The following is a 14,854-nucleotide window of genomic DNA, read 5'->3' as shown; positions in this document are numbered from 1 at the left end:
TGATTGCAATGCGCGGGAAAGAGAATGGATGACGCCAACGCCCAGGTCATTCGTTTGAGTCGTTGCTTTCGCGTCGCGAGGGCGGGGCCGGGTTATACCCGGGCGGCGTGGGTGCGGCGAGAATCCCGACATCGGTATCGTCCGAAGGTTGCCATAGGCGAGACTTGCGAGTGTAAGGCTCCCCCATCTTAGACAACTATGGTAAGCTCTAGACTGTGTATAGGTTTGATTAGATTTCGGAGAGACTGCACATTCTTTGATTGAATCGAGTGACTGGAGAGGGCTGGAGAATCGATATCGTGGACGGTATCTCAAGACCTTTAAATTGCATGCTGGATGCACCGTCCTATCATGATCAAATTGTAGCAGTACCCTTGATTTGCTTTCAGCTATCCTGAGGAAGGATGGTTAAAGATCCATTGCCTTAGATAACTACCTAGGTATAGAGGATATGGCATCAACCTACATTCTGCACACCTGCTTCACTTGCGTCCTTTGAAGCCCAGGAAGTTTGGGGTTTCTCCGCATCGGTGTCGTGCCGATTTGGCCGATATTCGTTCCAGGCGTGTAATTGATGAGCTGTAGCACATGTGAATCAGTTGCTCTCGGCCGGACTTTTCTTTCATCTCGGCTCCGCGGCTTTTGATACACCATCCAAAGGTGCTCTCATAGCATCTATCTCCTGTCCCCGGTTCTCCGGTTTCCGCAAAGTCATTGAGAGGAAGACTTAGTATTCGCAATACGAGAGAGCAAGATGAACTCGGATCTTGTGAGCATGGCTTGAGAACAGATTATTTGAATAAGTTGGTTTTACTAATCACGTTTACGACTATCACTAGCGGTCAAACTTATCCCGCCTCAGTCTCTTTCTCCTGTGTCATACACACATTTCCTCTTAACCTCGTATCCCATCATCTAGAGAAGTAATCTTTCCATCTTCTGTATCATGCTGTTATCCTTGACCGGTGTTCCCGACGTGCTGTTTTTCCATGGTTTCCCCCCTAACCTTCTGCGACGTAAACCGTATTTTTCCAAACCAGGGTATCTACCAACCAATATTGTGTAAGAGAGAGTAAAAGAATAAAAAGAATAAAATCAAAAATCAAAAGGATTATGCATCACCCGAAGCATTCCTAGCTTGGTTCTGCATCCTACGCATCGCCTCGCGGTGCAACTCAAACATCTCCCCGCTCTGCATGCTCCTCGTGAAAGCCTGATCAGATCTCTCCTTATCGATCCTCGCCTTCTCCTTGCGCTTCGCCTCTGCCTCCTTCTGGCTCATCATGAAGCTCCGCTGCATATCAATGTTCCTCTGCACCTCAGCCTCGCGCGCGGCCGCCTGGCTAGCAGCCAGGTTCGACGCGCTCGGCGACCGGAACATGCTCAGCGCCATGTCACGGCCGTTGGCGGCGGGCGCGGGGGAGGCCGTGCCGGCACGCAGATCGGCGCGGACCGAGTCCCGAAAGCTCGCGAGCCGGGCGTCGCGGGCGTCTTGCGAGGGGACGTTGGAGTAGCGCATGGGCTGGTGGGAGTCGAATACGAGGTTGTCGGCAGAGACGCTGGGCACGTATGGGCCGCTGGCTGATCTGGAGCCTTCGAGAGAGGATCGCATTGTGCCGAAGCTGCTCTGGCGGCGGATGATCTCCTTGCGCTGGCTCAATGGGAGGTCGTCCAAAGAAGCTGGCGGCATTTGCGACGGGTAGACGGGGTAGTTGTACATGGAGCCGGTTTCGCTGGGTGCTCTATAGGAGGCGGCAGAGATCTCGGGAGTGTTACTGGCGCCAGTCAGGATTCCGTACGTCTTATTACGCAGAGCGACGCTTCTCTGTGCGATCAAGCTCTGGGGACTATCATAAGACATGATACCGGGCGGCGGTGGCGGCGGAACAAAGACAGCCGGGGCTGTTGCTGAAGGAGCGATGCCGGAGGCGCCACTCCTGGTGCTCGCGGCTCGAGAGAGCGCCTGTTGTTCTTCCTCGGCAATGGGCTCGAACTGCGTTTTGCTTGAGGCACGGCGATGTGATTGGTACGAGCTGTTCCTTGAGTGGCCACGATTCGGCGACTGGGTCGACTTGGGTCGGGTCAAGGCCGGCGGAGGTGTCGCGACGGGAGCGGGCGATCTCGAAGGAGCTGGTGCAGGCGCAGGCGTGGCGGACAATGCCGTTTGCTTAAGCTCCTCGACGTGCACAGGAGCTGGGGCTTCCCGGGTCTGCGGTCTGTCGTCTCCGGCCTTCAGGACCTCAGGCTCGGGCGCGTCGGCGTGGCTAAGGTGCTTGGCCCATTCGTTTGTGCGGTAGTGTAGCGCAACGTTGGAGAAGCTGGGCGGCAGACGATCTTGGGTAAGATTCAGGGGCGTGGAATGAAGCGAGGCTGTTGATCTGGCTTGCTGGGAAGGGACGGTGGGCTGTCGACTGTCGTCCGACTTAGACTGCTTCACTGAGCTGTTTTCTCGAGCGACACCATCGACTGCGGTTTCCGGCGCCCTCTCTTCGACAGCAGCAGGAATCGCATCCTTGGCCAGAGACTGTACTGGCATATCAGTGGAAGCTGTCATGGCTGACACTGGCCTAATAGAGTCCCCGTCGGTGATGCTCCGTCGAGATGCCGATGCTGATGTCGTAGTCTCCGGCTTGATGCTCGACTGTTGCTCTCCAGAGAGCTGTGCGTTGATCTCAATGCTGCGCCGGTGCTCACCGCTCACAGATCCGGCGCCGCTATCGCTCTGAGTGTCAACAGTTGCCGCGAGAGAAACAGCGTCGTCATCCCTTGGACGTTGAAGCACCGCCAGCTCCTCATCACCATCTTCTTCCTTACGATGCGACATCGATGTCCGTTGAGAGACCCTCCGCATCAGCTGTACCGAGCTCTGGGAGAGTCGCTTCGCAAAAGAACTCCGCTTGCTGCCGACACCTGCCTGAATCTCTTCATCATCGTCGGCAAAGGTTGCAATCGTGGACCGCTCCTCCCTGTCTCTGGCTAGAGCCTCCTCATCCGGGAACCTGAATGGTAGAGGTACCACTTCAGGAACCGGTGCCACCTCTTGCACAGTCTGAACAACAGCAGCGTCTTTGGAAACTTCTCCCGTCTGATCAGCGGCCTTGTCCGCGGCGACGGCTTTTGGGTGAGTTTCATCCGGAGCGACGCGTACTGTCACAACAACTTCTTTCTCCTTTTCGGAAACCATCAGACCTGGAGATTCTGGCTGTGGGGGAACAGTGGGAGGAACATCCGACCCTTGCATCTCAGCGACGTGAGGGGCGTGTGATCGGGGAGTAGCGGTGCTCTGGCTGTATCGAATAGCCTTCTCGCTCTCACTGTCGCGAGCAAAGCCGGAGTCGTGGTCATCGCTGTCCGGTGTGTAATCTCCGTGTGCTCTTTCCCACGCCCGTCGCTCCAAGGCGGTGCGAGCCTCAAGCTCCCTTCCAATGTTGGCCTCTTCGTCATCACGGGCACGCTGAGCCTCGGCCAATTCCTCTTCCCGCTTCGTGCGTTTATCCTTGATGACGTTCCACAATCTCTTCTGAGAAATGACGCCGATAATGGAAATTACAATTATAGCGGCAACCTCAACGCGAATGCCCTTTGTCAGCGGGTATGTGGTGGTGTCTTGAGGGAATAGGTTTTCGTTCAGATCCCAAATATACGCCCAAAACTCCTTTAGGCCGGCCCGGCTAAAGCAGTCGATTCCGAGCACAGTTGCCGTGGCACCACTGAAGGCGATTGTACACATGAGCGCCCAGTCCCGGGTCCATCGGCTGAAGTACAATGCAAAGCCCACTAGTGAGAAAGCAATGATGAAAATGACTTTGCCGACTCCCGTAAGCAAGCCGCCGTCATGGAGACAAAGCAGCCACATTGAGAAGCAGAATCCGCCGAGAGCACATCCCAGGCATTCCGTGATTTCCTTGAAGAACCAGGAAGCGAGAACGCCAACTGCGACGGCCGGTAAGACTGCTGCGACGACATACGCTCCTTGGGATCCGTTGGAAACAGGAATAACCATGACATAGACGACCAAGACTGTGATACCCAAGCCGACGACGTACGCAACGGAGAAGGCAGTGTGCAGGACTGTATTCTTGATACCAATCAAGCTGTAGATGACCCCGGTGCAGAGCAAGATGACACCAGCTACAGCCCAACCTGGTGTGACTTTTGGCTCAACAGGTAGCTCTCCTTCCGTTATGGTAGCTGTAGCAACTGTCAGCCTTTTCTAGGGATTGATCTGAGCACTTAGTGTTTGATCAGATGTCCACTTACAATTGTCAAGGCTTGAGTTTCCAGAGGTGCTGCCGCTAGTTGGGATGATGGGAGGACTAGAGACCGTAGCGGAAACAGAAGGCGACTCGGTGGTAGCGACTGCCATTGTCCTTATTGAAGATGCCGGTGATGTAGTAGTCTCAGCATCTTGTGCGCTTCGTGACAAAGTAGAAGAGGCAACGGCTGCTGTTGTAGTCCCACTCTCCTGACGTCTGACGGGCACCAAGGCTTGAGCAACAGCCACCTGAAGGAAGATTAAGAGAAGGCCCCATGTGATCAGACGATTCCACCTCGCCATGATGACGAATTGGCCACCAGGTGTTGAATCCAAATTATTGTTCCAGTGTTACTGTTTGGTGTTGTCGAAACAGTTTCCGAGCATCGATAGTTCGTATCCACCTGGAGCACTTGTGACGTGAAGAGAAGAGAAGAGGGGATGCCGGCAAGGAGACAAGAGTCGGTGGAAAACACGGACGAGCTGAAGGGGAGAGCTGGGAGAGAGTAGGTATTATTAGATGAACGAACAATGGTCGTCCAGCATCGACTCGAACCCCAGAGACCAGTAGGGGATTAGGACAAGACAGCTCCCGGGCTGACAGCAGAGAAGGGGAGGGGGGAAGGAAAAGAAGAAAAAAAGGGTACAGACAGGGGCAGGGAACAGCCCAGATGTCATGGGGTGGAGTCGAGACCTGGAGGTGATCAAACTATATAGGACAAGGAGGAGAGTGTGAATGCTGGAGGGGGGAGATCCATGGGAGAGATGCGGACCCGGCTGGTGACACCGAGCAGGGCATCATTGGTGCACGAGTACACGCGGATGGCTTCAGCTACGATGAACTCGTCACAGCGAAGTGTGTAATCCTTCCCACATGACGGAATAGACCTCCGGAACTGAAGTAACAGGCAACGCATGGAACCCTTTGAGATGGCCAAAGACTGTGGAGTGCTTCCTTTCTAGCCACCATGTACAGGGTGAGAGTGAGATCAGACCGAGATTGAAGCTGCCTTGCATGCTCTACAACCTTCTCGCGGGGATGAGCTTCCAGCCTAGCTAGGATGACAAGAACCGTAGCGGCACAGGATCGGAAGAGGAAGTACAAACAAGACGGCGCGCGGGTGCGGGAGATGAATACCACGGACGTTCTGAGAAAAGAAATGCAGGCAGGCAAAGTGAGGGCGGCCAACCGAGAGGGCGAGGTCCCTCTTGGCGGCATCGGATACAAGCGAGTGACCTGCGGCTCTCGGCCAGAAGACGGCCAAGAAGACCAAGTCGAGGGTCCATGGCGTCGAGACGGGACGTGGACAACTAGTCTTCTGACGAGGCCGCGGCCTGGCCAGGCTTCGCGGCGGCAGTCAAGAAGAATCCCGGTCTGCTTGCTGAACCTAATAGCTTATGTCACGGGTTCCAAGGGCGATCGGAAGGGCACCAGAATGTAGCAAACGCAACTGTAGCCAAAGACGACATGAACTGAGAAAAAATGGTGATGAGAAAGCTGTTGGTACTTGGTAATACTGCGTAGGTAAGCAGTCGTCGGAAGTTGAGGCGCGTCCATCCTAAATTACAGGGACAGGGGATAACCCCGGCATACCGCGCTTTAGCGTTTGACTCGGATGGGAATAAGACAATCAGGAACAGCAAGGAAGTTGGAATAACAGCCCGACGAGATGGAGGGGGCAGCCTCTGAGGGAGGGGTGGAGGGGTCCGTGGGGCTTGCGTTGGCTGTGAGGTGAGTGAGGAACGTGGACGGATTGGATGGATGGACGGACGGGAGGGATGAGATGGTGAATTGGATGAGATGAGATGAGAGAGAGAGAGAGGAACAGGATGAGATGGGATCATTGGGATGACCGTGGGGACGCGACACATGGGGGCGTGTTGAGAAGCTCTAGTCTTGCTGCTCTTCGACACCTCCACGACCTCTTTGGTGTCAAAACGACCCGTCCTGTCCAGTCTGTCCTCACGGAAATGCCCGAGACGGGCGCGCGAACGATTTGCATTGGCCGAGCGCCATGTGCAGCACGCAGCCAACAGCACATCGCAGCGCAGAATGAGCTGGCGTCGATGTGCAGCGCATGACTTTGCATCTTGGATATCCGGATCCCCATTCGCAGCCAGATTCTGTCTGACCCAGAACCAGCCAGCCATAGCCGTAGGGTATGTATCCATCCATATTTGGCAGCGTCGTGGTTCGTACGCATCATGATGAGGTGGAAATCATGTTTAACCTTTGCTGCTTTTCCCACGGCCACGTCGTCTGCATTTCCAGAATGGGAGAGTCGACCTGAGCATTTTCAATAGTCTTCTGCCACCCGCATGAATTCGTGTCCAGATGCGGACGTGTAGGTTAACCATATCGCTGTAGGTAATGCGATAAATTGCTTTTTTCCGACAGCGTTGGATAGACGGTAGCGGCGGTGGTTCGGCCGAGGTCGTTCATCAGCTGAGCTCCAAGCCTCCAAGAACGAATAGGGTACACCATCGATGGGGAAAAAAGGAGATTATTGCAAAGTGAATCAGGTCCGCCGCAAGATCGGTGGCGCACCCGAGGCAAGACAAGGCCGGTAGCCGCTGTGCCGCGCAGGACGAACATTGGCTCGTCTTCCTGGATTGGGCCAGTGGCCAATCAAGGAGGGGTGGTATTGTAGTCCATAGCTTCGCTGCACCTGCAAACTGCACCTGCACGTCTCCGGTCGAACGGGATGTGGAGATCTTGAACTTTGAAGACGTTGGAGGGGAAAAGTCGTGATGGACGCGAAATGAAAGAGTTGCACCGACGCAGCGGGACGAGGATGATCTCCAGGTACAAAAGTAGTAGCGTACCTTAAGGTACCACGCACCCACGGTAGTACGGTAGGTACGGATACCCAGCCGGCGCTTTTTGATGAACAGGGCCGCGAAAGCAGGTGCCACTTACGCTAAGCCTTCTCCAGATCCACTAGCCCATCCCGTCTTAGGTCGGTTCCTGCCTTAGCTTAACGGTGAATTCAAGGGAGGAAAGAATCTGGAAGACGAGGATGTAGAAAGGCAAGAGAAAGAGAAACGACATGGACGAGCACTTGCCTTTTAGAAATATCAAACATCGTACGTTTGAGACGTCACTATGTACTAGGTATGTTTTCATTCCGTGAAATTGACTCTGAGTCTTGCAAGTTCTTCTAAGCCTCCAAACAATGAAGGGAACCTTCATCTCACTTCACCACCACACACGACGTCGCTCATCCTTGATTTCATCGAACCACAACCCCCCACCTCGATTCCTCCTAGCATCTTGCTAGACTGGCACGAACGACTAGGCCACGGAAGACCCATGCTTGCGATACCAGACTATGCGCCAATAACTTCCGAAGACGCGCTTTCCGGCAATAGACATGACAGTTGGCCCCGGTATTCTGTCTCCATTGATCGTCATTCAGCTGGTTTTTCCTGTCAGATCTTTTCTACCTCTGCCCGCACATCTACGCTATCCAATCGATCGAGATTACGAGAGGCATTCTCATCGACTTCCATCGCGAACCACGACAACCCGGCGCGATCAGACTACGGGCACGTAGTTTCGGCCTGCATACAATAGTTTGGTAGTTGCGTGCCCCTCTTCGACCAGTCCTAGTTTATCTTTCAGAAACGTACGCGGTCAACACACACGCTCAAGCACGGTGACCTCGAATGATACCGGAACACTTGCTCAACTCTCCCTTCAACCACAACGGACGCCGCACATACATATTAAACTCTTTTGCCGACCAACGAGTCCACCCAGAACCCACTTAAGCTTTGGACGAAACTTTTACCCCCCACATGGGCAGCCCAGTGATACTCTCCACGGCATTGGGTCTGGATTTGGGGCACGTAGATCCATCGTTACGAGACGGCCTGATGGACAATGACGGCTTGACAGATGGGCCCCTGAGTCTGGTTGAGCCTTGCAGTGAGAAAGACAACTTGACTCAGTTGTCTGATTCTGACTCTGGTAAACCAAGAATAGGTGGCAAGCGCGTCCAAATGGTCATGGTCGCGCCCACGATCACAAACTTTGTGACGTCGGCAGTTCTGTTTTCATCTCATCAGCTGACGCCTGCTACTGACTTCGCAAATTCGGCATTGTTTCGAGGCTTGCATCTGGAAACAATGGCTTTCCGACTACTTTGACTGGCAACAAACAGGGTTTCTATTTTCCTTCTCAACACGGTCTCGATTTCTCGATGGAGGTAAAGCACGTCCATCCACTACACTATTCAATGGCTGATCTGGGTCGAAACCGCGCTGCCGGCGCCGCTATTCCTCTAGTCGTGGTCTCGGCCAGGCGCCTATGAAATTGAAGGGTCCACACATTCCTTTGCCCGATCGAACAAGCCAAGGGAGAAGAAATTTCTTTCAGCATCGACTCTTGCCATGTGCTTGATGACAGCACAGGTCACGCAACAGCGGAAGCTTACGAAGCGTTGTTCTCCTCATATTTTTGGGCAGCTGTGGTTGAATGCCCTTGTTCGACTGCGCGACTACCGATGGTATACTTGCAAGTTGCCCCATGTTCTGCGCCTCATCGCATAAAGGGGTCCTCGCATCCCTGCTCGCTTTGATACGAGCAAAGCCTCATTGCATGAGCCTCCCCCATACTGGCGATCCTGAGTTTGCTTCCTTAATTATTTTGTCTTTGATCTCGATACTCTGCGTACTTTTCCGAATATTGGGCTGAACACCCAAGTCGGTAGCTTCTCGTGTGACTCTGGAAAAGCAACAGCTCAATCTCGGCGCCACGATGGCATGCCGCCAACTCCGGACCCTTACGCCTTCCCGCTGCTGTTCGACACAAATCATTGGCGTATTCGTTCCATATTCGGACGCCGTGTCTGCGGACTCCCGCGAGCCACTGGCCACCCAGCTCTTCTTCGTTCCTTGGCATGGCTGGTTATCGGCCATCGTGGGGCAACCTCGTCGAAAAACGATCTCGTACCTGGGGCGGCATGTGGAATGGCCCGGCCGGTTGAAGTGGTTCCCCTGAGCGGTTCGTCCGACGTTGTCTGGAGGGGCAAAATCATGCCGTGACCCGGGAACAGGCCTCCCCTGGTTTACGACTCTATCCCTTTTCAAAGCCGGGCACTGACAAGGACTCAACTAACACCATCCATGTTCTACTAACAACAGCCGATTGGCGTGTTGTGTCGACTCATCTGAGCCTGGGCAACGGCTTCAACTTACTGACGAGGGACATCGTGTAATACCCCTCGGCATGTCGTAGGGAAGAAGCGACGGACGAACCCCCTCGTCTCGCCCAGACGGTCACTTCGTTCCGCGCCGTCCTTGCGAATCCATGAGGATGTGTATCCTTCTGGAGCTGCCCGGTAAAAGTAGCGGACTCCTTTGGTCCTTTGACCGGACCTTTGGCACCAACGTACCTTGGAAGGACCTCATGACGCTTACCATTTCGCTTCGTCGTCTGAGGCATCCGTTTCCCGCATCATCGGTTCAACCTCATCCCACAGAATAAGTGACACTGCTGCGAGAGCCTCCGTGTGGCCACAACCACAATGACATTGTCAACGCTCCCCCGCGACCCAAGCACCTGCAGCCGAATCGGGGCTCTGGACTTCCCCAGCTTTTTCTCCCAGGAGAAATTACCCTCCAGAAGACACTTTGACCGCCGCCGGGCCAGGCAGAGAAGTTCCATGAAACCTTCTAGGACGTGCTGACGTGACTGCACGTGGATGGGCACGGATGTGTTTGTATACATAAACGGATCTCTCCCAACCTCCTCCTGTTCCGGATTTGAGTAATGTTGACCAGTGTTCTGATCAAGGCACTACGCGGCGTCGGAGCCTCGGAAAGAGTTGGTGGCGAGACCACGCAGTCGCCGCTCAGTTGCTGTCTTCGACATTGACTGGTCATTATCTCTGCTGCGAAGTCATCTAGCCCGTCCATGGTGATATTCTCTTCGGGCTCTTCCTCAATTGTCAACGTCACGACGCAACAGTGATCTGTAAGAAGACAGTCGGTTGAATATGGGAACGGTGTTTGCTCTCCTAGCGGAAGGGATGCTATTCTTCTCCCTCGACAGGAGCAGCCGATGGACATTTCTCCAATGACCATGCCACCTGCACTCTCCTTTCTCTCCCATCCATTGATATTCATTACATACAACAGCACTGGCCTGGACACAATCCATCCCTCACGACACCAATCACACAATCTTCTAGGCGAATCCAAGGTGAACATTCTGCTCTCTGGTGTGGAATAGAAACCCAAGCTCGTGCAGAGAATACCCTTGATATCAAATAGCATTGCAATTTCGAGTAGTTGATTTATCCCTGAATGATACGACGTGTTAGTCAGGCTCTGTTTTTGGATGAGTTATCGTGAGGATACCCTGGCATTATATATTTGAGCTTGTGTGTGCAATATTGAGTCTTCTTCTTGACATCATGTACGTCAATCGATATCGCGGGTTTGGGTGATTCTACCTCCACGCCGCAATCAGGCTTTTGAAGCCAACCCTTGATATCATGACCAAGGGACCCCCTTTGCAAGTGATATCCATAGGGGGAAATGTATTGAATCTTGAAGTTCAAACAACCACCCCACAAAACATGACTACAATAATCCACGCTCATCTCTTCTCTTGTCTCCGATATGAAATGCCGTCAAAAAGTAGAATCTACTTCGAAACCGACGACAGACAAAGGATCATAGAGGCTACCTCATGAACATGTACCGACTTATACCACCTTTCCAGCCCAATTGATTCGGAGCTTCCTCTCTTTTCTTGCCCCTTACCCCAGTGGCCAACGCAGAGCTCTGCATTTGATGCCGACCAAATCGAAACGGTTTGACTCCCTCAACGATTCAAGCCCAGCGAAGAGTTCACGGTCACGTCGTACATCATCACGGAATCATGGTAGACGGTGATGAGAATATAATTCGACACGTAACAGTACAGTGTAGGTGTTTTTTCTCCAAACACATCAAAAGCGGTGTCCTCTTGATTGGTTTCGCAGAGGACGTGGTTTCGGAAAACACATCACAACGCCGGCTCGTTTCCCAGCCCCATCCCTCTTATCCCATGGGCGGTATCCATGCCAAAAACCTACTCCTTTTTTCTGGGTACCAGGAGAATGAATATCTTGGAAACCCCCAAGCCCCTCCGCCTTGCCCAAACTTACGCTTCAATATCTTATACGCTTCTCACCTCTTTGAGACGCGGCTTGGCTGTCTGTCTGCCGCCATTCTCCCGTGTCCCATAGCCTTCCCGTTTCGACTAGACTTTGATGTCCTTTCAGGGAGAGACTTCTTACGCTTGAGCAAGCCTCTAACTGTCTTGAAAGGCAGTACTAGCAGAGCGACCACCGCGAAGAAGGGCATCGTGATGATAGCCCACACGGATTCTACGAGCCACTGCATGAAACCCGGCCGAGCGACGCTGTTTTTGGCCGCCGCTGCTGCCAGCGCAATGGCATCGTTCAAGCGGGTATCAACTGCCGCGAAACGTGATTCGGTCTGGAAGGCAAGTACCGTCGCCTTTTTCTCGTATCGCCGCACCGCCCGATTCAGCGCATCCAGATCGGGTTGGATGGCGTTCCGAACATCGCGAGCAATGGCGGCCTCTTGCTTGATTTTAGAATTGTCCGAATTTCCATTGTGCTTCATCGGCGTCGGCTCAGGCCGTGACTCCAGCATTTCCAACCGTGCCATGAGAACCCTCATCTGATCTGACGTGGCGCCATCGTCCTTGTACGGATTTACGTGGACATCCCGCTGCAGCTGAATGGTCCTGCACTGCACAAGCTTCATGAGATGCGAAATCGGTCGTACCTCCGCAGCCAAGAGGAAAATCGTCAAGTTGTAGTTAGAGACCAGGCCCTCCGAGGGCCGACTAAGCTGCGCGCGAATGGCATGCAGCAGATATGCGCCCAGCATAGGAAACATGAAGCATGATACCAGGGCCAGAATTTCGTGCACCCATAGCTCAGCCAATGCGTCCTCCTTCTTGTTTCTTGGCGCCGTCGCCTTGCGTACTCGTTCCTGTACAAAAGACGTAGGCGTTGTCGGTACTTCGGACGCTTCGTCGACGCTTCCGTTAGTTGTGTGGCCGTTGGTCGTCGATGCTGCCGGCGAGGGGCTTCCGACCACCTGCTCCGTCTCGCTCTCATCGTCAATGACGGCGCTCGTGCTGATCTCTGCCCGCTCTCGTACTGCTTGGGCCGAGTGGTACCAATTCCTGGTGGCTAGTGTCAGCGCTCGGATGGTTCTGTTTTCTATCGAGATCGTGCCGGTCACGATATGAGGGGCAATAGAGCGTTAGGCTTACCATGGATGTGTCACGGACCAGTGCAGGAACACGGCCGACAAGCCCAGCAACATGACGTCCGTCACAACGGCGCTGCCATTCTTGAAAAGCAGGCCACCGACCGCGGGTAAGAGTGCAAACGCCAAAGGAACCGAGGCCCAGTTGGACAGTTCGTCAGTCGATGTTGATGGCACACCGTCTCCAGGTCTGGGGTTGAGAAAATCTCTCGCATCGCCAAAGCTATAATCCGACAAGGTCGAGCTCCTCCTCCTCCCAAGGCCTCTCTCGGCGAATGAGTTCTCTGTTGGGATATGGCTGAAAGGTGGCCGCCGGCGCACCTGAGATGTCTCGTCTACCGTCACGGCGCGTTTAAAGGAGTGCCCCGAGGGCGCTGGTGAAGCTGTCGTTCCCGATGACGAAATGGTCTGCTTCCTGCTAGTGTTGCTTGTCGTTGTGAGGGGCGAAGTCGGACTCCGAGAAACGTTCTCGTCCGACATGATGGGCGGCGCAAGTGGTACCAGCTCGAATATTCAAACTTGTTACTGCGTAACGCGGCTCCTATCGTTTCTTCTTGCGTCCTTTTCTATTATTTCATAAGTCGTCGATTGCTGGAAGTTCGATGCGAGAAGTGGGAGTCCGAGCTCGGCACAGGCAATCAAGGGGTTTTTTGAAGGCTCCTCATCCGACACACGCCACGTCCTTGAGAAAACGCCCAGGAGAAATGCTCTTGTAAGACGCGCTTTTGAGCCCGAGTAAAGGAGAGGGAAAGGAAAAAAGGAGGAAAGGAGGAAGAGGGGGGGAGAGAGGGAAGAATGGGCGCTAGGAACAAATGAGGAGCTGCGTGTCTCGCAGCACGCAGTAGGCGTGTTGTAGACACTGCAGCATGTGCGAGTGAGCGAATGTATGTGGTGTGTAGGTATGTGTGACAGAGACAGTCGGGTCAGTCAGTGGTGTGTACCAAGACACCAAAGGGCGAAAAAGGGCGAGAAGTGAAGCGCCACGAGCTGAGGATTCAGGCTGGCGTTCGTTGGTATGTCGCTGGCGGGAATGAGAATGGGATGTGGTTTTAGTCTCTGGTCTGTCTCTACTCTCTAGGCTTGATGTGGTGGCGACTTGACTTGGATCGCCCCTGCCTGCCTTAGCTAGGTAAGGTACCGCGAGGTGATTGGGCGGGGAGGAAACGTCCGGCGACTTTTCTGAGTTGGAACGAGTGGCCGAGGTACCGTGTCCCTGCTCGGCGTCGCGGGTGTCGCAAAGTGGAATGGAGGGACGGGGATCGGGGACGATGAGCATAAAAGTGGAAGAGGACGAGGAGGTTTGAGCAGCGAGGACGAGGAAGAGGAAATGTCGGGGAGATGAATTAAAGACGGAGGAGTTGTGAGGTGGACTTGGCTTAATTAAGGTAAGGTAGACTGACAACTTGTCATTGGGGATCTTTTGGGAAGGAAAGATGAGGTAATGTAAGCTAAGGTACTTGCTTTCAAGATCCAGACGGAAGCACGGCAGACTACCTTACCCTACCTCACCTTACACTACAGTTAGGCTACCTCGAGATAGCTACTGTGGGAAGTACCTTTAGCTGGTGGATGCAACTCCACGTCTGACAGCAGAGGTATGGCAGCTAAGGTACTTGGTCTTGTAGCTGGCCGACCCGTTGCTTGATGTCACCAATCCAAGGCAAGGTACCGGGGCTTGACTGAGTACCTAGAATTGGTGTCTTTTGTACGGATACCTTCACGACAGAGCCTGGAAACAACAAGAAAGTAGCCAAGTTGTCTGAGAAGTAATAGCACCTATGCCAGAGCTAACTTACCTATTCCTAGCCAGCTAGGTAGAGTACATCTCCGTTTCTGGCTTGAAAAGAGCTCGCGCTCACGCTGATGGATGCTGACGACAGGGATGATGATGCAGTGATGCAACCTACCCGTGGGTCCTCTACCCCCATTCCCCCGCTCCCGCTCTGCCCGCATCACATCCCTATCCGCATCCAGCCCTGAGGACCCTGTTTAGATCCACAGTGGACGCCGGAACTGGGCCGGGGGAGAGGGGAAACAGCGGAGGGGGATGGACCTGAGCTTGAGGTCTCGCACTTTCAACTTCAACCGCATCCACTCAAAAGGTATACATCGCGCGCGCGCGCTCGTGCGGCACAACATTGCATTTCCCTGATGGTTCCGTTGCACATGTCTGTTGAGATGCACTGCAAATGTCAGCAATGCGATAAGTAAAACCGAAAGGCTACTGCTCTTGTCCATCATCGCCTCGGCCCATCGCGTTAGGCTAGTGGTACGTGAAACGGCCATCCCATCCCACCA

The 14,854-nt window shown here is 53.7% G+C and overlaps 2 protein-coding genes across 2 annotated transcripts; both read right to left on the bottom strand.

The window, feature by feature from the left end:
* Window positions 1–1,111: 1,111 nt before the first annotated feature.
* N0V96_008025 (uncharacterized protein) lies at window positions 1,112–4,366 on the bottom strand (the record flags this gene model as incomplete). The annotated part of the gene is made up of 2 exons (XM_065758198.1): window positions 1,112–4,171; window positions 4,361–4,366. The coding sequence occupies 2 exons, from the start codon at window positions 4,364–4,366 to the stop codon at window positions 1,112–1,114; spliced, it is 3,066 nt and encodes a 1,021-aa protein (XP_065613340.1).
* A 7,071-nt stretch (window positions 4,367–11,437) lies between these two features.
* N0V96_008024 (uncharacterized protein) lies at window positions 11,438–13,036 on the bottom strand (the record flags this gene model as incomplete). Its single annotated transcript, XM_053194412.2, has 2 exons — window positions 11,438–12,470; window positions 12,561–13,036. The coding sequence occupies 2 exons, from the start codon at window positions 13,034–13,036 to the stop codon at window positions 11,438–11,440; spliced, it is 1,509 nt and encodes a 502-aa protein (XP_053048262.2).
* Window positions 13,037–14,854: the final 1,818 nt, after the last annotated feature.

This window comes from Colletotrichum fioriniae, assembly GCF_027942845.1.
Source record: "Colletotrichum fioriniae strain IMI 355084 chromosome Unknown scaffold_9, whole genome shotgun sequence".
Classification (NCBI taxonomy): Eukaryota; Fungi; Ascomycota; class Sordariomycetes; order Glomerellales; family Glomerellaceae; genus Colletotrichum; species Colletotrichum fioriniae.
This window is presented reverse-complemented; position numbering and strand designations above follow the sequence as displayed.